At 37.4% G+C, this 19,618-nt stretch overlaps 1 protein-coding gene across 18 annotated transcripts in view; it reads left to right on the plus strand.

The window, feature by feature from the left end:
* Nucleotides 1-19,618, plus strand: part of KIAA1328 (KIAA1328 ortholog) — a 366,532-nt gene that overhangs the window by 283,989 nt on the left and 62,925 nt on the right. For all 18 annotated transcript variants that reach the window (XM_072829337.1, XM_072829338.1, XM_072829331.1 and 15 more), the window contains one exon: nucleotides 17,778-17,965. In XM_072829337.1, the coding sequence (XP_072685438.1) occupies nucleotides 17,778-17,965 (188 nt within the window). The remainder of the gene's footprint in view (nucleotides 1-17,777; nucleotides 17,966-19,618) is intronic.

Here is a 19,618-nt window from a genome sequence, read left to right on the forward strand (position 1 = left end):
TTTTAATCATTTAATCAGCTTTTGGTATCACACAGTAACATAAAATGTGCTGAGTATTACCTCCTATTTACCAAAAGCTTGTGTAAGATTAATAATATTTCTTCATTAAATATGATCAAATTTACAAGTGAGGCTATCTGGTCAGTTTTCTTTGTGGGAATGTTTGATTTTGAATTCCATTTCTTTAATAAATATAGGGCTATTCATATTTTCTGTTTCTTCTTGAGTCAGTTTTAACAAGTTACATTTTTCAAGAAATGTGTGCATTTGGAGCAGAAATCATGAATAGACATTTTTCCAAAGAAGATATCCAGATAGCTAACAGACACATGAAAAGCTCTTCAACATCACTCATCATCAGGGAAATACAAATCAAAACCATGATGAGATACCACTTCACATCTGTCAGAATGACTAAAATTAACAGTATGGATGTTCCTTAAAAAGTTAAAAATAGAATACCTTACAACCCAGAAATTGCACTACCAATATCCTTTGGGTATTTGCCCAAAGTATACAAAAATACAGATTCAAAGGTGTACATTTCACCCTGATGTTTATAGCAGCATTATCAACAATAGCCAAATAGTCCATCGACTGACTAATGGATCAAGAAGATGTAGTGTGTGTGTGTGTGTGTGTGTGTGTGTGTGTGTGTGTGTATACAATGGAGCGTTACTCAGCCATTGAAAAGAATGCAATCTTGCCATTTGCAACAACATGGGTGGAGCTAAAGTGTATTATGCGAAGCACGACAAATCAGTCAGAGAAAGATAAATACCATATGACTTCACTCATATGTGAACTATAGGAAACAAAACAGATGAACATATAAGAAGGAGGGAAGAAGAGAGAGAGAGAAGGAAGCAAACCATAAGAGACTTTTAATGATAAAGAACGAACTGAGGGTTGATGGAGGGAGGTGGGTGGGAGTGGGCTAAATGGGTAATGGCCATTAAGGAGGGTACTTGTTATGATGAGCACTAGATGTTATATGCAAGTGATGAATCACTAAATTCTACTCCTGAAACCAATATTACACTATATCTAAGGAAGTAGAATTTAAATAAAAATTTTGAGGGGAAAAAACTGTATGCATTTTAATCCCATCTTAATTTTGAATATAGTGGCATAAAGTTGCTCATGAATATCCTTAATATTCTTTTACTACCTGTAGAGTCTATAGTGATATCCCTTCTCTGATCCCTAATATTCATAAATCTAGTTTTATCTTTTTCATAGTTTGTCTTGGTAGAAATTTATCAATTTTATTACTATTTACAAAGGGCCAACTTTTGGTTCTATTTGTCTATTTCACGAACTTCTACTCTATTGTTTCCTTTCTTCTGCTTACTTTATATCTAGTTTGCTCTTCTTTTTCTAGCTTTATAAAATGGCTTATTTTATATCCTTGATTTTAAACTTTTCTAACCTAATATAGGCATTTAAAAAAATTATTAATCTATTCATGAGAGACACAGAGAGAGAGGCAGAGACATAGAGCGAGAACCAATCCCTGTGGGGAGCCCGATATGGGACTCAATCCCAAGACCCCAGGATCATGACCTGAGCCAAAGGAAGATGCTCAGTCACTGAGCCACCCTGGTGTCCCCCTAATATACACATTTAAGTTATTTTCCCTCTAAGCCCTGCTTCTGTATCCCTCAAATCTTGATAAGTTATATTTTCATTCTCAGTCATTTCAAAATATCTATTAATTTCATTTGTGATTTTCTTAACCTATGGATTATTTAGAACCATGTTACATAACTCAAATACTTGAGATTTTTCTAGATATCTTGGTTTTTATTTTTAATTTAACTCCATTGTGGTCAAATTACATACTCTATAAGCTTTCATTGTCTTGAAATATATTGAAATTTATTTTATGGTTCAACACGTCTATCATGGTCAATATTCCATGTGTACTTTTTAAAAATGTATATTCTAGGGGTGCCTACATGGCTCAGTTGGTTAAGCATCCAACTCTTGATATCAGCTCAAGTCTTGATCTCAAGGTCATGAGTTCAAGACCTGCATTGGGCTTGGAGCCTACTTTTAAAAAATATGCATTCTGCTGTGGAGTATAATATTCTATACATGTCAGTTCAGTCAAATTGATTAACAATGTTCAATGCTTCTTTAGCCTACTGAATTTTTTATCTTTTTTCCCCATAACAAGAGGATGTTAAAGTCTTCAAATATGATTGTGATTTTCTCTACTTTTTCCTTTAGTCTTATCAAATTTGCTATATGTATTTTGAAACTCTATTTTAGATATATATGTATTTAGGATAGTTATGTGTATCTGGTGATTTTCCGCTTTAATCGCAATGGCATATTTCTCTATTTCTGGTAGTACTTTTTTTCTTAACATCCATTCTATTTGATGTTATATAACCACTTCAATTTTCCATGTGTACTATTTACATGGCACATATCCTTCCATCTAACCTTTTATGTCAATATATTTATTCTTTCATATTTAAATTGTGACTCTTGTAAACAACATACAGTTTACATTCTGCATTTTTCTCTCTTTAATCTGACAATTTCTTCCATTTGACTTTGAGTGTTCAATTTATTTAAATTTAATTTAAGGACACCTGGGTGGCTCAGTTGGTTAAGCATTTGTCTCAGGTCATGATCCCAGAGTCCTGGGATTGAGTCCTGCATTGGACTCTATGCTCACCGGGGAATCTGCTTCTCCCTCTCCCTCTCCCCCTCCCCCCTGCCCATGTTTTCTCTCTCAAATAAACAATTAAATCATTAAAAATAAATTTAATTTAATAATACTATCAGATTAAGATCTAACATTTTGCATTTTGTTTTTCCTTTCTATTAATTCTATCCATTCTTTGTTCCTCTGTTTCTTCTTTTCTACTTTTTGAGGGGATTTGTGGGGAGAATAATAAAATTTTTCTCCATTTTCTTTTTTAATTCCTCTATTATTTCATTTGCTATCCGTTTTTGCATTTTTGTTAGTGATTCCTGTAGGGACTGCTGTATGTTTCCTTAACTTACTAAAGTCTACATGGTACTAATACTGTGACATTTTATGGAAAACATAAGAACTTATTATTGCATAACTTATTTACTTTCTTATTCTTTGTGATATTATTGTCATATACATTACAGCTTAGTGCATTATAAATCCCATAATACAGTGTTACATTTTTTGCTTTAAACATTTATATATCTTTTAATGACATTAAGAGAAATGTAAGAATATATACGCTTTTAGGAGCACTTGGGTAGCTCAGTCAGTTAAGCATTTCACTCTTGCTTTCAACTCAGGTCATGATCTTTTTGGTCATGGGATCCAGCTTGTCATTGGGCACTGCACTCAGTGCGGAGTCTGCTTTAGTTTCTCTCTCCCTTCCCATCTACCCTTCACTCCTGTTTATGCTCTCTCTGTCTCCCAAAAATACATAAAAATAAAATCTTTTTTAAAAAAAAGAATATATATGGGCACCTGGGTGGCTCAGCAGTTGAACATCTGCCTTTGGCCCAGAGCATGATCTCGGGATCCTGGGATCAAGTCCAACATCACACTCCCCTTCTAGAGCCTGCTTCTCCCTCTGCCTATGTCTCTGCCTCTCTCTCTTTGTCTCTCATGAATAAATAAATCTTTTTTAAAAAAAGAATATATAGACTTTTATATTTATTCATTTATGTACTATTTCTGATGCTTGTCATTTCTTTCCATCCATCCAGGTTTCTATCTAATGTCATTTTTCTCCAACTTGAAAACATTTTAATATTTCTTATAGTGCAAGTCTAATGACAACAAATGTTCTGTTTTTGCTTATCTGAAAATGTTATTTCTCCTTCATTTTGTTTGTTTTTGAGAGGGGTGGGGAGGGACAGAGGGAAAGGTGAAAGAGAATCCTAAGCAGGCTCCATACTCAGCACAATGTTTTTTATTCTTTCAGTACTTTAAAAGAATACTGTTCTACTTCCTCTTGCCTTCCTTGTTCTGATAAGAAGTTACTGTCAATATCACTATTCTTTTTTATGTAATTGACATGTTTATCTAGTTGCTTTAAAGGTTGTCTTTATCTTTGGTATTCAACAGTTTGACTATAATCTGTAGGTCAAGTTTGTCATCAAATTTGGGAAATATTCTGTATTATTTCTTTAAAACATTTTTTCAAACAATTTTTTCATCTCACTCTCGGTCTCTTTTTCTGCAACTTTAGTTATATTTGTTAGACAGCTTAATACTGTCTATAAATTCCTAAGACTCTGATTATCTTTCTTTAACAATTTTCTTCTCTGTGTTCTTCAAATTGGATCATTTATATTAATTCTTGGATCTTTTATCTCCTTTTTTTCAATTTTTATTTTAATCACTGTGATTTTCAGCTCACCTGGTTCTTTTCTAGAATTTCTCTCTCTCTCTTTCTCTCCTGTAACTGTCCATCTGTTCACTCATTAAAACTGTGCTTTCCTTTATGTCCACCAACATATAAATCTAATAGCTAATTTAAATGGAATTTTAATCTGCCCAAGTCCAACATCTGGGCCATCTTTTGGTTTATTTTCATTGATTGATTTTTTTTCCCCTTTAACTGTGGGTCACACCTTTTTTCTTTTTTGTGTTTGGCAATTTGTATTTTATCCTGGATATTATGGATGATGCAGTTAGAGATGTGGATTTTATTATTCTCTGATAAGTGTTGATTTTTGTTCTTCTCAGCAACTGAATCACTTGCTAGTCACCTTGAACTTGGCTAGGCTTGGTTATTTATATGCTTTGTGAGGCAAATCTCTGGAAAGTCCAAGGTGTTTTCCAAGCTCTTCTACATTGGTAAGACTCAATCTCCAGATTCTTTCCTCCCTATGTATTTTGTCATAGCTAGTATTTAGGATTTGTTAGAGGTTTATAATAAAAAAATTGTCTAGAATGTGAACCTTTTGGTTTCTCAGCTGAAGTCCATGACATTAACAGTACCTTTTCATTCTTTGCCAGAACTTTGGATTTCTCCCAACATTATCCAATTCATAATAATTCCATATTTCTGTTCTGTTTTCAACCTTCTAGCATCCATTCTGTGGTAGGTCTTGCAGTCAAAAAGAAAACAAGCAATAGAGAAATCTACAAGCTAAAAGTTGATGCTTTGAAAATATAAATAAAATTTGCAAGTCGTTTCAAGATGATCAACCTATTAGAGAAATTACAGCATCAGGAATGAAAAAGATATCACCATGGATTCTAACAATATTTTTTAAAGTAATTAAGGAATATTATGAATGATTTCTTGCAAGCACATTTGATAACCTAAATGATACAAATTCCTTGAAATTGATAATAAACCAAAATTGTTACATAAAAAACCCCAGAAAATCTGAATAGTCTTATACCTGTTGAGGAATTTAATTTTTAATCAAGAAATCTCCTACAAATAAAACTAGACTTGTCGGATGCCTGGGTGGCTCAGCAGTTAAGCATCTGCCTTTGGCCCAGGGCGTGATCCTGGAGTCCCAGGATTGAGTCACATGTCAGGCTTCCTGCATGGAGCCTGCTTCTCTCTGCCTGTGTCTCTGCCCTTCTCTCTCTGTGTCTCTCATGAATAAATAAATAAAATCTTAAAAAGAAAAAAAACTAGACTTGTGAATTCTACTCAACCTCTAAAGAAGAAATAATATCAATCTTAATGCAGATTCTTTCAGAGACTAGAGTAGGTTTTTTCAGCCTTGCCACTATTGACATTTCAGATCACACAGTAATTTTTTGTCAGGGCCATTCTGTGCTTTGCAGGTTGTTTAATAACATCCCTGTCTTCTACACAGTAGGTGCCAATAGCATCCCACCTCCACTTTGTGACAGTCAAAAACCTCTGCAGACATTGGTAAATAGCCTCTGTGTAGCAAAATTCTCACCTCTACCCCTCTTAAGAACTATTGGACTAGAGGAACAAAGAACTTTCCCAACTCCTTTTGTGAGACCTAAGACACCTAAAAGCATTAGAAGAAAAGAAAATGACAAGGTAATCTTCCTCATGAACATAAATGCAAAACAAAAAAAAGTTTCTTAATAAAATATTAGCAAATTAAGTCCAGGAATATATGAAAAGGATAATCCAGTTTAACCAAATACAGTTTATCCCAGGAATGCAAAATTGGTTTAACATTTGAAAATCAATGGGATCTGCCATATTAACATAATAAAGAAAAAAATCCAGTGCCTCAAATAGATGCAGCAAAAGCATTTAACATAGCTCTTCCAATGTTCATACATTATAGGGAGAAAAAAATGGCCTGTCATTAAACTAGAAATCTGATAGAGAGGATGGACAATGATACATCTCTTTAGTGATGAGCACTTTGAGGAATAAGGGAAGAATATCCACAATTAGCACTTCTATTTACATTGTACTGGAGTTCCTATTTAGTGTGATCAGGCGATAAAAAATACTGGAAAGAAATAAGTAAAACAGTCTTTATTCTCAAATAGTATGACTATCCACGTAGAAATATCCTAAAGAAGCTACAGAAACAAGCTCTAGAATTAAGTGGATTTAACACACTCACAGAATTTGAGTTCAAGATCAACATAAAAATCAATTTTATTTCTGTATAATGCAATTAGCTATCATATAAGAATACATATAAAACAACAATTGAATATAAAATTAAAAGAAGCAATTACAGCAACATAAAAAGCCATTAAGTACCTAGGAATAACAAAAATATATACAAAATCTCTAAACTGATTGCTATAAAATACTACTAAGATAAATTCAAGAACTCTTAAATAAATGCACAGAATGATATACCATGTTCTTGAATTGGAACCTTCAATATAGTTAAGATACAAATTTTTTCCAAATTAAAGATTAGATTCAATGTAATTTTACTTAAAATACAAGCTACTGTTATAGAAATTGCCATTCTAAAATTTATATGAAATATGAAGGACCTAGAATAACAAAAACAGTCTACTTTAGAAGACTAAATTGAAAGACTTGTGAACCTAATTTTAGGTATGTTAATTAAGTTATATAATCAATACAGTTTCATATTCACATTAAGATAAACAGGTCAGTGGAACAGAATGGAGTCCAGAAATACCCATACAGTTATATTATATGTTCAGTTGCTTTTTTTTAATAAATTAATTTTTTATTGGTGTTCAATTTACCAACATACAGAATAACACCCAGTGCTCATCCTGTCAAGTGCCCCCCTCAGTGCCCGACACCCATTCACCCCCACCCCCCGCCTTCCTCCCCTTCCACCACCCCTAGTTCGTTTCCCAGAGTTAGGAGTCTTTATGTTCTGTCTCCCTTTCTGATATTTCCCGCACATTTCTTCTCCCTTCCCTTATATTCCCTTTCACTATTATTTATATTCCCAAAATGAATGAGACCATATAATGTTTGTCCTTCTCCGATTGACTTATTTCACTCAGCATAATACCCTCCAGTTCCATCCACGTTGAAGCAAATGGTGGGTATTTGTCATTTCTAATGGCTGAGTAATATTCCATTGTATACATAACCACATCTTCTTTATCCATTCATCTTTTGATGGACACCGAGGCTCCTTCCACAGTTTGTCTATTGTGGCCACTGCTGCTATAAACATCGGGGTGCAGGTGTCCCGGCGTTTCATTGCATCTGTATCTTTGGGGTAAATCCCCAACAGTGCAATTGCTGGGTCATAGGGCAGGTCTATTTTTAACTCTGTGAGGAACCTCCACACAGTTTTCCAGAGTGGCTGCACCAGTGCACATTCCCACCAACAGTGTAAGAGGGTTCCCCTTTCTCCGCATCCTCTCCAACATTTGTGGTTTCCTGCCTTGTTAATTTTCCCCATTCTCACTGGTGTGAGGTGGTATCTCATTGTGGTTTTGATTTGTATTTCCCTAATGGCAAGTGATGCAGAGCATTTTCTCATGTGCATGTTGGCCATGTCTATGTCTTCCTCTGTGAGATTTGTGTTCATGTCTTTTGCCCATTTCATGATTGGATTGTTTGTTTCTTTGGTGTTGAGTTTAAGAAGTTCTTTATAGACCTTGGAAACTAGCCCTTTATCTGATACGTCATTTGCAAATATCTTCTCCCATTCTGTAGGTTGTCTTTGAGTTTTGTTGACTGTATCCTTTGCTGTGGAAAAGCTTTCTATCTTGATGAAGCCCCAATAGTTCATTTTTGCTTTTGTTTCTTTTCCCTTTGTAGATGTATCTTGCAAGAAGTTCCTGTGGCCAAGTTCAAAAAGGGTGTTGCCTGTGTTCTCCTCTAGGATTTTGATGGAATCTTGTCTCGCATTTAGATCTTTCATCCATTTTGAGTTTATCTTTGTGTATGGTGAAAGAGAGTGGTGTAGTTTCATTCTTCTACATGTGAATGTCCAATTTTCCCAGCACCATCTATTGAAGAGACTGTCTTTCTTCCAATGGATAGTCTTTCCTCCTTTATTGAATATTAGTTGACCATAAAGTTCAGGGTCCAATTCTGGGTTCTCTATTCTGTTCCGTTGATCTATGTTGTCTGTTTTTGTGCCAGTACCATACTGTCTTGATGACCACAGCTTTGTAGTACAACCTGAAATCTGGCATTGTGATGCCCCCAGATATGGTTTTCTTTTTTAAAATTCCCCTGGCTATTCGGGGTCTTTTCTGATTCCAGACAAATCTTAAAATATTTTGTTCTAACTCTCTGAAGAAAGTCCATGGTATTTTGATAGGGATTGCATTAAACATGTAAATTGCCCTGAGTAACATTGACATTTTCACAATATTAATTCTGCCAATCCATGAGCATGGAATATTTTTCCATCTCGTTGTGTCTTCCTCAATGTCTTTCAGAAGTGTTCTATAGTTTTGAGGGTATAGATCCTTTACCTCTTTGGTTAGGTTTATTCCTAGGTATCTTATGCTTTTGGGTGAAATTGTAAATGGGATTGACTCCTTAATTTCTCTTTCTTCAGTCTCATTGTTAGTGTATAGAAATGCCACTGATTTCTGGGCATTGATTTTGTATCCTGCCACGCTACCAAATTGCTGTATGAGTTCTAGCAATCTTGGGGTGGAGGCTTTTGGGTTTTCTATGTAGAGTATCATGTCATCGGCGAAGAGGGAGAGTTTGACTTCTTCTTTGCCAATTCGAATGCCTTTAATGTCTTTTTGTTGTCTGATTGCTGAGGCTAGGACTTCCAGTACTATGTTGAATAGCAGTGGTGAGAGTGGACATCCCTGTCTTGTTCCTGATCTTAGGGGAAAGGCTCCCAGTGCTTCCCCATTGAGAATGATATTTGCTGTGGGTTTTTCATAGATGGCTTTTAAGATGTTGAGGAATGTTCCCTCTATCCCTACACTCTGAAGAGTTTTGATCAGAAATGGATGCTGTATTTTGTCAAATGCTTTCTCTGCATCTATTGAGAGGATCATATGGTTCTTGGTTTTTCTCTTGCTGATATGATGAATCACACTGATTGTTTTACGAGTGTTGAACCAGCCTTGTGTCCCAGGGTAAATCCTACTTGGTCATGGTGAATAATTTTCTTAATGTATTGTTGGATCCTATTGGCAAGTATCTTGTTGAGAATTTTTGCATCCATGTTCATCAGGGATATTGGTCTGTAATTCTCCTTTTTGGTGGAGTCTTTGTCTGGTTTTGGAATTAAGGTGATGCTGGCCTCATAGAACGAATTTGGAAGTACTCCATCTCTTTCTATCTTTCCAAACAGCTTTAGTAGAATAGGTATGATTTCTTCTTTAAACGTTTGATAGAATTCTCCTGGGAAGCCATCTGGCCCTGGACTCTTGTGTCTTGGGAGGTTTTAGATGACTGCTTCAATTTCCTCCCTGGTTATTGGCCTGTTAAGGTTTTCTATTTCTTCCTGTTCCAGTTTTGGTAGTTTGTGGCTTTCCAGGAATGCGTCCATTTCTTCTAGATTGCCTAATATATTGGCGTATAGCTGTTCATAATATGTTTTTAAAATCATTTGTATTTCCTTGGTGTTGGTAGTGATCTCTCCTTTCTCATTCATGATTTTATTAATTTGAGTCTTCTCTCTCTTCTTTTTAATAAGGCTGGCTAATGGTTTATCTATCTTATTATTAATTCTTTCAAAGAACCAACTCCTGGTTCTGTTGATCTGCTCCACAGTTCTTCTGGTCTCGATTTTGTTGAGTTCTGCTCGAATTTTAATTAGCTCTCTTCTTCTGCTGGGTGTAGGATCTATCTGCTGTTTTTTCTCTAGCTCTTTTATGTGTAAGGTTAGCTTTTGTATTTGAGTTCTTTTCAGTTTTTGAAGGGATGCTTGTATTGCGATGTATTTCCCCCTTAGGACTGCTTTTGCTGCATCCCAACGATTTTGAATGGTTGTATCTTTTTTTTTTTTTTTTTTTTATTAATGATAGTCACAGAGAGAGAGAGAGAGAGATGCAGAGACATAGGCAGAGGGAGAAGCAGGCTCCATGCACCGGGAGCCCGATGTGGGATTCGATCCCGGGTCTCCAGGATAGCGCCCTGGGCCAAAGGCAGGCGCCAAACCGCTGGCCACCCAGGGATCCCTGAATGGTTGTATCTTCATTCTCATTAGTTTCCATGAATCTTTTTAATTCTTCCTTAATTTCTGGTTGACCCTTTCATCTTTTAGCAGGATGGTCCTTAACCTCCACGTGTTTGAGGTCCTTCCAAACTTCTTGTTGTGATTTAGTTCTAATTTGAAGGCATTATGGTCTGAGAATATGCAGGGGATGATCCCAATCTTTTGGTATCGGTTCAGACCCGATTTGTGAACTAGTATGTGGTCTATTCTGGAGAAAGTTCCATGTGCACTTGAGAAGAATTGTATTCAGTTGAGTTTGGATATAAAGTTCTGTAGATATCTGTGAAATCCATCTGGTCCAGTGTTCATTTAAAGCTCTCGTTTCTTTGGAGATGTTGTGCTTAGAAGACCTATCGAGGGTAGAAAGAGCTAGATTGAAGTCACCAAGTATAAGTGTATTATTATCTAAGTATTTCTTCACTTTGGTTATTAATTGGTTTAAATATTCGGCAGCTCCCACACTCGGGGCACATATATTGAGGATTGTTAAGTCCTCTTGTTGGATAGATCCTTTAAGTATGATATAGTGTCCCTCTTCATCTCTCACTACAGTCTTCGGGGTAAATTTTAGTTTATCTGATATAAGGATGGCTGGCTACCCCTGCTTTCTTTTGAGGACCATTTGAATAGTAAATGGTTGTCCAACCTTTTATTTTCAGGCTGTAGGTTTCCTTCTGTCTAAAATGAGCCTCTTGTAGACAGCAAATAGATGGGTCCTGCTTTTTTATCCAGTCTGAAACCCTGCGCCTTTTGATGGGGTCATTAAGCCCGTTCATGTTCAGAGTTACTATTGACAGATATGAGTTTAGTGTCATCATGATATCTATTCAGTCCTTGTTTTTGTGGATTGTTCCACTGAACTTCTTCTTAAAGGGGAATTTTAAGAGTCCCCCTTAATATTTCTTGCAGAGCTGGTTTGGAGGTCACATATTCTTTTAGTTCCTGCCTGTCTTGGAAGCTCTTTATCTTTCCTTCCATTTTGAATGAGAGCCTTGCTGCATAAAGTATTCTTGGTTGCATGTTCTTCTCATTTAGGACCCTGAGTATATCCTGCCAGCCCTTTCTGGCCTGCCAGGTCTCTGTGGAGAGAGGTCTGCTGTTACCCTAATACTCCTCCCCATAAAAGTCAGGGATTTCTTGTCTCTTGCTGCTTTAAGGATCTTCTCTTCATCTTTGGAATTTGCAAGCTTCACTATTAAATGTCGAGGTGTCGAACGATTTTTATTGATTTTGGGGGGTGATATCTCTATTTCCTGGATCTGAATGCCTGTTTCCCTTCCCAGATTAGGAAAGTTTTCAGCTAGGATTTGTTCAAATACATATTCTGGACCTGTGGCCCTTTCGGTGCCCTCGGGAACCCCAATTAAACATAGGTTTTTCTTCCTCAGGCTGTCGTTTATTTCCCTTTATCTGTCTTCATGGTCTTTTAATTGTCTGTCTCTTTTTTCCTCAGTTTCCCCCTTTGCCATCAACTTGTCTTCTATGTCACTCACTCGTTCTTCTACCTCGTTAACCATCGTCGTTAGGACTTCTAGTTTGGATTGCATCTCATTCAACTGATTTTTAATATCTGCCTGATTGGATCTAAATTCTGCAGTCATGAAGTCTCTTGAGTCCTTTATGCTTTTTTCTAGAGCCACCAGTAGCTGTATAATAGTGCTTCTGAATTGGCTTTCTGACATTGAATTGTAATCCAGATTTTGTAACTCTGTGGGAGAGAGGACTGTTTCTGATTCTTTCTTTTGAGGTGAGGTTTTCCTTCTAGTCATTTTGCTCAGTGCAGAGTGGCCAAAAACAAGTTGTATTGGGAAAAGGAGAAAAAGAGAGGAGAGAAAGAAGGAAAGTAAGGAGAAAAAAAAGGAAGAAAAAAGGAAAAAAGAAAAAGAAAGAAAGGGGAAAAAAAGGGTGGGGGATGCAATCAGAAATCCAAAAAAAAAAAACCACGGGGGAGTATCTTCTGATTCTGTATACTTAAAAGTACAGAATCCCTTCACAGAATCCCTTCACTTCCCCTGGAACTTGTCCGTCCAGCTGGTCTTCTGGGGGAGGGGCCCGTTGTGCCGATTTTCAGGTGTTAGCACTTGGGGGAGCTGCTCTGCCCCCTGCCTCGTGCAGGGCTCAGTGGGGGTTGTTTACCCTGTGAGGCCGCAGGAGGAACAGCCCCAGTGGCGGGGCCAGCTCTGGAGCTGGATTCAGCTCCGGCAGTAACTCCGGAACTCTCCGTCTGCAGGGCCTGGAGGCTCCGGGGCGGGGCCGCTGATCTGCTCAGCTCGGGGCAGGAGCGTCCTTGCGGTCCTGGGCCCTCCCGGCCTCTGCCTGCCCCGGGAGGAGGCCGGATCCTGGGCTGTGTCCCGGCGCCCAGTGCTCCGGGGCCTGCGCTGTTGGATTCGCGCTCCCGCCCCGCAGCCCCCTCCGCGGAGCCGCCGCCCGAGCCCCTCCGAGCTGCTCCGGGACCAGCCGTGCGCGCTGCAGCCCTTAGGGAGCTCGGCGCACTCTCCTGGGCATGCAGGTGTCTGTTAGTGTCCCCGGGAGCCCGAGGGCATCCCCGCCCTCCTGGGTCCTGCTCCAACTCTCTGCGAGGCCTTTCCGCCCGGGAAGGTTGGTGCAGCTCCTGCTTCTCCGGGACGGGGCTCTCCTGTCCTGGGGACTCTCGCCCCGGCCTCAGCCCGGCTCCTCGCGGGGCCCCTCCCCCTTGGAGGCCTTTTGTTTCTTTATTTCTTTTTCCCGTCTTCCTACCTGATAGAAGCGCGAACTCTTCTCACTGTAGCGTTCCAGCTGTTCTCTCTTTAAATCTCAGGCCGAATTTGTTGATTTTCAGGATGATTTGAAGGTTATCTCGGTTATTTGGTGGGGACAGGTGACTTGGGGACCCTACTCTTACGCCATCTTGCCGCTCCTCCTGTTCAGTTGCTTTTTGACAAAGGTATCAAGCAAGTCTGTGTAGAAGGGAGTCTTCAAAACTAATATTGGATATAGATATGGAAAAAAATAAACCTTGATTCCTACTTCACATCATATCCCAAAACTAATTTGAGCATACAGTGTTAGAGCCTGATTCACAGAGGGGACAGCTTGGCACAGAATACAGAGCTTGTGCAGGGTGGGGACTGTACTGGTGTTGGAGCTTGAAACTTGATCTTCAGTTTGCTTAACCCTCCCAATAAAATCCGAAACCGAGATCAAGTTCTCAGGCTGCTTTCTGTGCTTTTACATCTGTGCACCTGAGCCTTGACACAAATTTATGATTTCTAATTGTTAGGCCTTCAATATTTGTTTTAAAGATTTTATTTATTTATTTGTTTGTTTGTTTATTTATTTGACAGAGAGAGAGAGAGGCAGAGACACAGGCAAAGGGAGAAGCAGGCTCCATGCAGGGAGCCCAGTGTGAGACTCAATCCAAGCACTCCAGGATCACCCTGAGCCGATGGCAGACGCTAAACTGCTAAGCCACCCAGGGATCCCCTAGGCCTTCAATATTGCAGGAATTTTTTTCCTTGTTGTTGGTCGGTTTTATCTTGAATTCCCTCAATACATACTCCAAATCTTCACTTCATTCCTCAATACCCATTTCTTTCATTTACAAGAATGAATTTACCTCCTCCTTCCCTGAGAACTTTGACAGTGAAGCATATACTTCCTCAATTCTGTCTCAACCTCACTCTAAAGTTAGCCAGCCGACTAGCCAAACATATGGAGTTATTAATCCAATTGCTTTCTTGAAATGTCTTCCCAGATGTTTCATAAGTACTTCAGGCTACATTAATTTCTCCCACCTTCCCAGTCCTTCCTTTCTGTATTGCTTATACCCCCAAAATTCTGCCATTCTCACTACCTTTTCCCTTCACTTTTCATTCACTCATTGAATTCTACCAATTTTAAATACTAAATATGTTTTTTAAACAATTTCTCTTCATTTTCTACAACTGCTCCTCTCTCCCAGACCCTCATCATGTCTCATCAGAGCAATTTCAGCAGCCTTCTGACTCATCCAACTTCTTATAGTCCCTCTTTTAAGTGGCCTTGTCCAGGATAATTTTTTATGAATTCAAATTGGATAATGCCACTTTTCCCCTTGGAGCCTTCCAGTGACTCTCCCTTGCCTATGAAATAGAGCTCAAGCTCCTTCATATGAAGGCAAACCTTTTATGATCTGACCTATCTCTGTCTCTCCTGCTTCACCTTCACTTATCCTCAAAATATATTTTACTTGTTTACTTGTTGGTATATTTATTCAAAGTGTTCTCTTTTTTCTGCTTAGAACATTCTTCTGTCCTTCCTTATCACCTGCTTATCCTCCTCCAAGATTTAGTTTGAATGCTTCCAGAATTTACCCTCAGTAAGAGATAGGTCCTCTGCTGAGGACCTATGTGCTCCCATTGATACCCTGTATATCCTGAATCATAGCATGTTTCATATAGTATTAAAAATGATCTGTTTCAGAGGCACCTGGATGGCTCAATTAAGCGGCCAACTCTTGATTTTGGCTCAGGTCATGATCTCATGGTCATGAGATGGAGCCTGGCGTTGAGCTCCATGATCAGAGCAGATTCTGCCTGAGGATTCTCTTTGCCTCTTCCTCTACCCATCCCTCCTCCCACTCTCTTACTCCCTCTCTCTATAAAAGAAATAAATAAACCTTTTTTAAAAATGATCTATTTCAGTGTCTCTTTCTACTACTAAAATCATTTTGAGAATAGGAACCAGGTCTTGCTTGTGTTTGTATACTTATCACCTAGCATACAATGTACTCAATAAATATTTATTTTTCATGTTTGCCCACTCTAGACCCATAACACATTATCAGGCCTTATAGAGTATGTCCTCAATAAATATCTGATGAATATATAAAGGAATTGTTGATTTAGTAATTTATTGGATAGGCACAAGGAAAACAGAATTTGAGATGACTGATACTTTTCATATAAGTGACTAAGAGAATGGTAATGTCATTAAATGAAAATGGAAGCATGGAGAAACTAGTTTCAAGATAAATATAATGCCATTGCTTTCACATGAATTGCTTTGGGAAGTTATGACAAGACATCCCTTCACAGCTTTCTGGTAAATAGTGGATCAGATCAGCAGTTTTAGAGAGCACTAGGGGCTAGATGAATCTATTTAGAAATCATAATTGAAAATACAGCGATGTGGCAAGAATCACTAGAAAGTGCTAAGTGGGGGAAGAAGAAAGAAAAAGCACAGACTCTTGAGGAATGTCTGCACTTTTAAGGGGAAGGAAGTAGAAGTGTTCCCAGTAAAAGAATCTGAGTAGAAGCCTCCTAAAACTGGAAGACCAGTCTTGATAACATACTATGATGTCCAAGGTAAAAAGTTGTAAGAAAGGAGTCAATTGAAGTGAAGTGATCTAGTAAAAAGACTGCTGAAAGAGAAAAGGCCACCAGATTTGCTCTTTAAAAAATAGTTTTAGTAGGTATGTCTTTTAAAATCGATTACTATTTTCTAGAAGTTTGGCAGAGAAGGGAAAGAGAGAGGAGATGATAATGTAGAGGAGATGGTAAAGGTTTTGTTTTTTAGTTTAAAAAATACATGCCTATTAGAAGAAATGAAAACATTCAGAAGCATATAAATTAAATTATAAAAGCTATTCCCTCAGTCACTCTATTTCTGCCTCTCAGGTTTGGTGTATATTCATGAAGAACTTTAAAAATATTTTTATGTATTTTTGTTTTTACAAAAATGAGGTCATATTGTATATTCCATTATTGCAAATTGCTTGCTTATTTGCCTTGTTTGTTTGTTTCCTTTTATGTCATGAAGTTTATTTGTATGTCATGAAGTTTCTCCACAATAGTATAGAGAAATCCCTCATTCTTTTTAGTGACTGAATAGTGTTCCTTATAATGGGTGTACCAAGTTTATGGGGTTTTTTTTACTCATTCTTCTATTGAATGATATTTGCTACAGTTTTCCCCTGTTACAAGTAGTTCTGTAATGACCATCCTTGAACAGATATTCTCATGCTGTTGTTTATCTAATTCTATAGGATAACTTCTTAAAAGCAGAATTGTTAGGAGGTAGATGCATTTTTGTTTTGTGTTGACAAATAACTCACCAAAAGGCTATACTAATTTGCAGTTTGTCCAATAATGTATTACAATGCTCTTGTCCCTGCACCCTCACTGACACTGAGTATTATACTTTCCCACCTAAGAGAAGAGTTTCTGAGATTAGTAATGGATCCAGTAATACTCTGTCAGCTTATTCTTATTCTTATTTATTTCTACAGATATTCTGGTTCTTATTCTTATCTGTCAGCTTATCACCTCTGCTTCTGGAGAGTTTAAATGTCTTAATATTTAGACTCTATGAGTAAACATCTCTGTCTCTCTCTCTTTTTTCTATTTACTTTAGCTCTCACATTGTTTTTGGGCATGGAAAAGACAAAACCAAAAAGTGTCCTGAGTCTGTGGTGAATTAAAATGTAAAGGAAGAAGCTGGGATATGTCATTGAACATTTGTCCCTAAAAAACAAAATGTTAAAAAAAATAAAAATAAAAATAAAAATAAATTTTAAAAATAAAAAATAAAAAAATAAAAAACAAAATGTTCTAAGAGGAAATGTGTTAATGCTGGGAACACAGTTTATTAGAGAGAAAAACATATGTACATGTGTTTATTTTCATTAAAATTCCTTTTATTCCATATTTGCCTTGCTGACTTTATAATGAAATTATGTGAGGACAGGGACCAATTATTCCACATGCACCATTGTACTGCTTCTTACGTACTCTAGGCACATAATAAATACTGTAACAATTGAAAATGAGAAACACAAATGCATTTTGAAGCAAATTGGTGATATTTTAATCCCTAATGTTCAATTTTAGTACTTGGAAACATTTTAGCTATGCAAGTCTTGTTTTAGCATACTTTTTATTTCTACAGATATTCTGGTTCTTAGTCATACTCTGTGGCTTTATTAGCAGTTTCATGGGTCTGAGTCTCATTTCCCGAACTCCAAATATAAGCTTTTTGAGGATAAAGACCATTTCTTCTCCAAAATTATTGTGACAAGATACAAAATAGACCTTTGGTAACTTATTCAAATTATAATTCAATAAAAGATAAGAAGAAAAAGAAAGTTCTTACTGCCATGAATTACATTTCAACTTATGCTGAATTTATATGCCTTCATATAATCATGCACCTCCCATCTATGCTCTCTATAGCTCATTCATGTTTATTCTTTTTAGTTTATTGAAGTCAAAATGTGATGGCTGGCTGCTGGGACCATCATCATCCATCAAAAAATACCAAGAGTCCACAAGCAGTGTTGAGAATAGAAGGGAAAAGAAGACAGTTGGGTTTCAACCACATACAGAAGATGATACAGACATGATATGGACATGTCAAAAGAAAGATACATATCAACCCCTAAGAGGTAAACTTAACATCTCTAAGAAGCAAAAGGAGAAGCTCTTCTGGGGCCAGAGGTTGCTGGTGGGTGCTAGCCATGTTGAATCACTCCAGGTGATTTCAACAACCTTAACAAGAGTTAAGTTTTTTACCAATTGACATGTGCATGCAAGGCCGCAGGTGGCACATCTGCTAGATCACTGAATCACATCAGCCTTTCTCTTAATATACTGTTATAAGAAACTGTCCAATATGTCCCTCTTTGCAAGCAGCAAACTGTAAGGATGATTCAATCATAAATGTAATTATAGACACAAAATAATGTTCAAACTGAGTAAAGAAGACAGGAAATTGAATATAAATTTCTGCTAAGAGAGTAAACTCCAACAACTACAGTTAATTCTCAAATAACTAGAAATATGGGAAGGGTGGAGGAGAGGACATAGACAATTCTACATTGTGGCTAAAATAGAACTTCATAAGTCTGAAATATATATTGCCTAGCAGTCTTTTAAGTGCCAGTGATTCTTCCTATTTTAGATGTCACAGATTTTTTTTTTTTTTAAGATTTTAAGTAATCTCTACACCCATTGTGGGGCCCAGACACAGGCTTAAGATCAAGAGTCACATGCTCCACCAACTGAGCCAGCCAGGTGCCCCAGAGGCCACAGATATTTTAAAAGAAATCAATTATAAAATAACTGTGAAACATTGAGCTAAGTGGTCAAATTTAATTGTGTTTCCTGATTGTTTCTGGAGTGGCTTATGGCTTAACCTCTCCTGAAATTATCAAGGGAAGGACTTCACAGAATGTAGCAAATCTGAGCTTCATTGTCCAGAGAGATGTACGGAAGAAAGAGCCACAAAAAATCTTGGAGCACTGTCTGCTCACACTTCTTTCCAAGGTATCTCTCTTATCTGCTCACAACCATTAACCCTGACATCCTTCTTTTTTTTAATTTTTTTTTTTATTTAAGTTTTAGGTAGTTAACATACAGTGCAGTATAGTATTGGTTTCTAGAGTTTTTACTAGTGATGAAACTAGTGATTCATCACTAGTAGAAACAGTGATGAACTAGATGAAACTAGATGAAACATCAGGGATTCATCACTTACGTACAACACCCAGTGCTCATCACAGTGCCTTCCTTAATGCCCATCACTGATCTAAACCATTCCCTACCCACCTCCCCCAGTTGGCGTTCTCTGCCTAAGAGTCACTTATGGTTTATCTCCCTGTCTCCTTCCTCCCTGCCTTTCCCATATATTCATCTGTTTTCATTCTTAAATTCCACATATGAGTGAAATCATATGGTATTTTTTTTTCTCTTGACTGACTTATTTCATTTAGCATAATACACTCTACCTCCATCCACGTATTTACCTGTTTTTTTACTGGGCTCACACCTGCCCACCTCTGGAGTTAAGGAACCAAGTTTTCATAATCTCTCTAGGCACTCTTCCATTTATTTGTGTGAAAAATGGGCAATGCCTTATTAGAAGATCTTGTCTCATCACCTGCTATCTTTGTCATGATTTTTGGTTTTAATTATGGTTGATCTAGAAATTGTTTAATCTTCTCCCAAATAATTGAGAGATGCTAATTAGTCCAAGCCTCAGAAGAGAAACTATCCACATCTTGAAACAAAAACAAGTACATTTTATTTGACATGAGGTA

Source organism: Canis lupus, chromosome 6 (assembly GCF_048164855.1).
Source record: "Canis lupus baileyi chromosome 6, mCanLup2.hap1, whole genome shotgun sequence".
Lineage (NCBI taxonomy): Eukaryota > Metazoa > Chordata > Mammalia > Carnivora > Canidae > Canis > Canis lupus.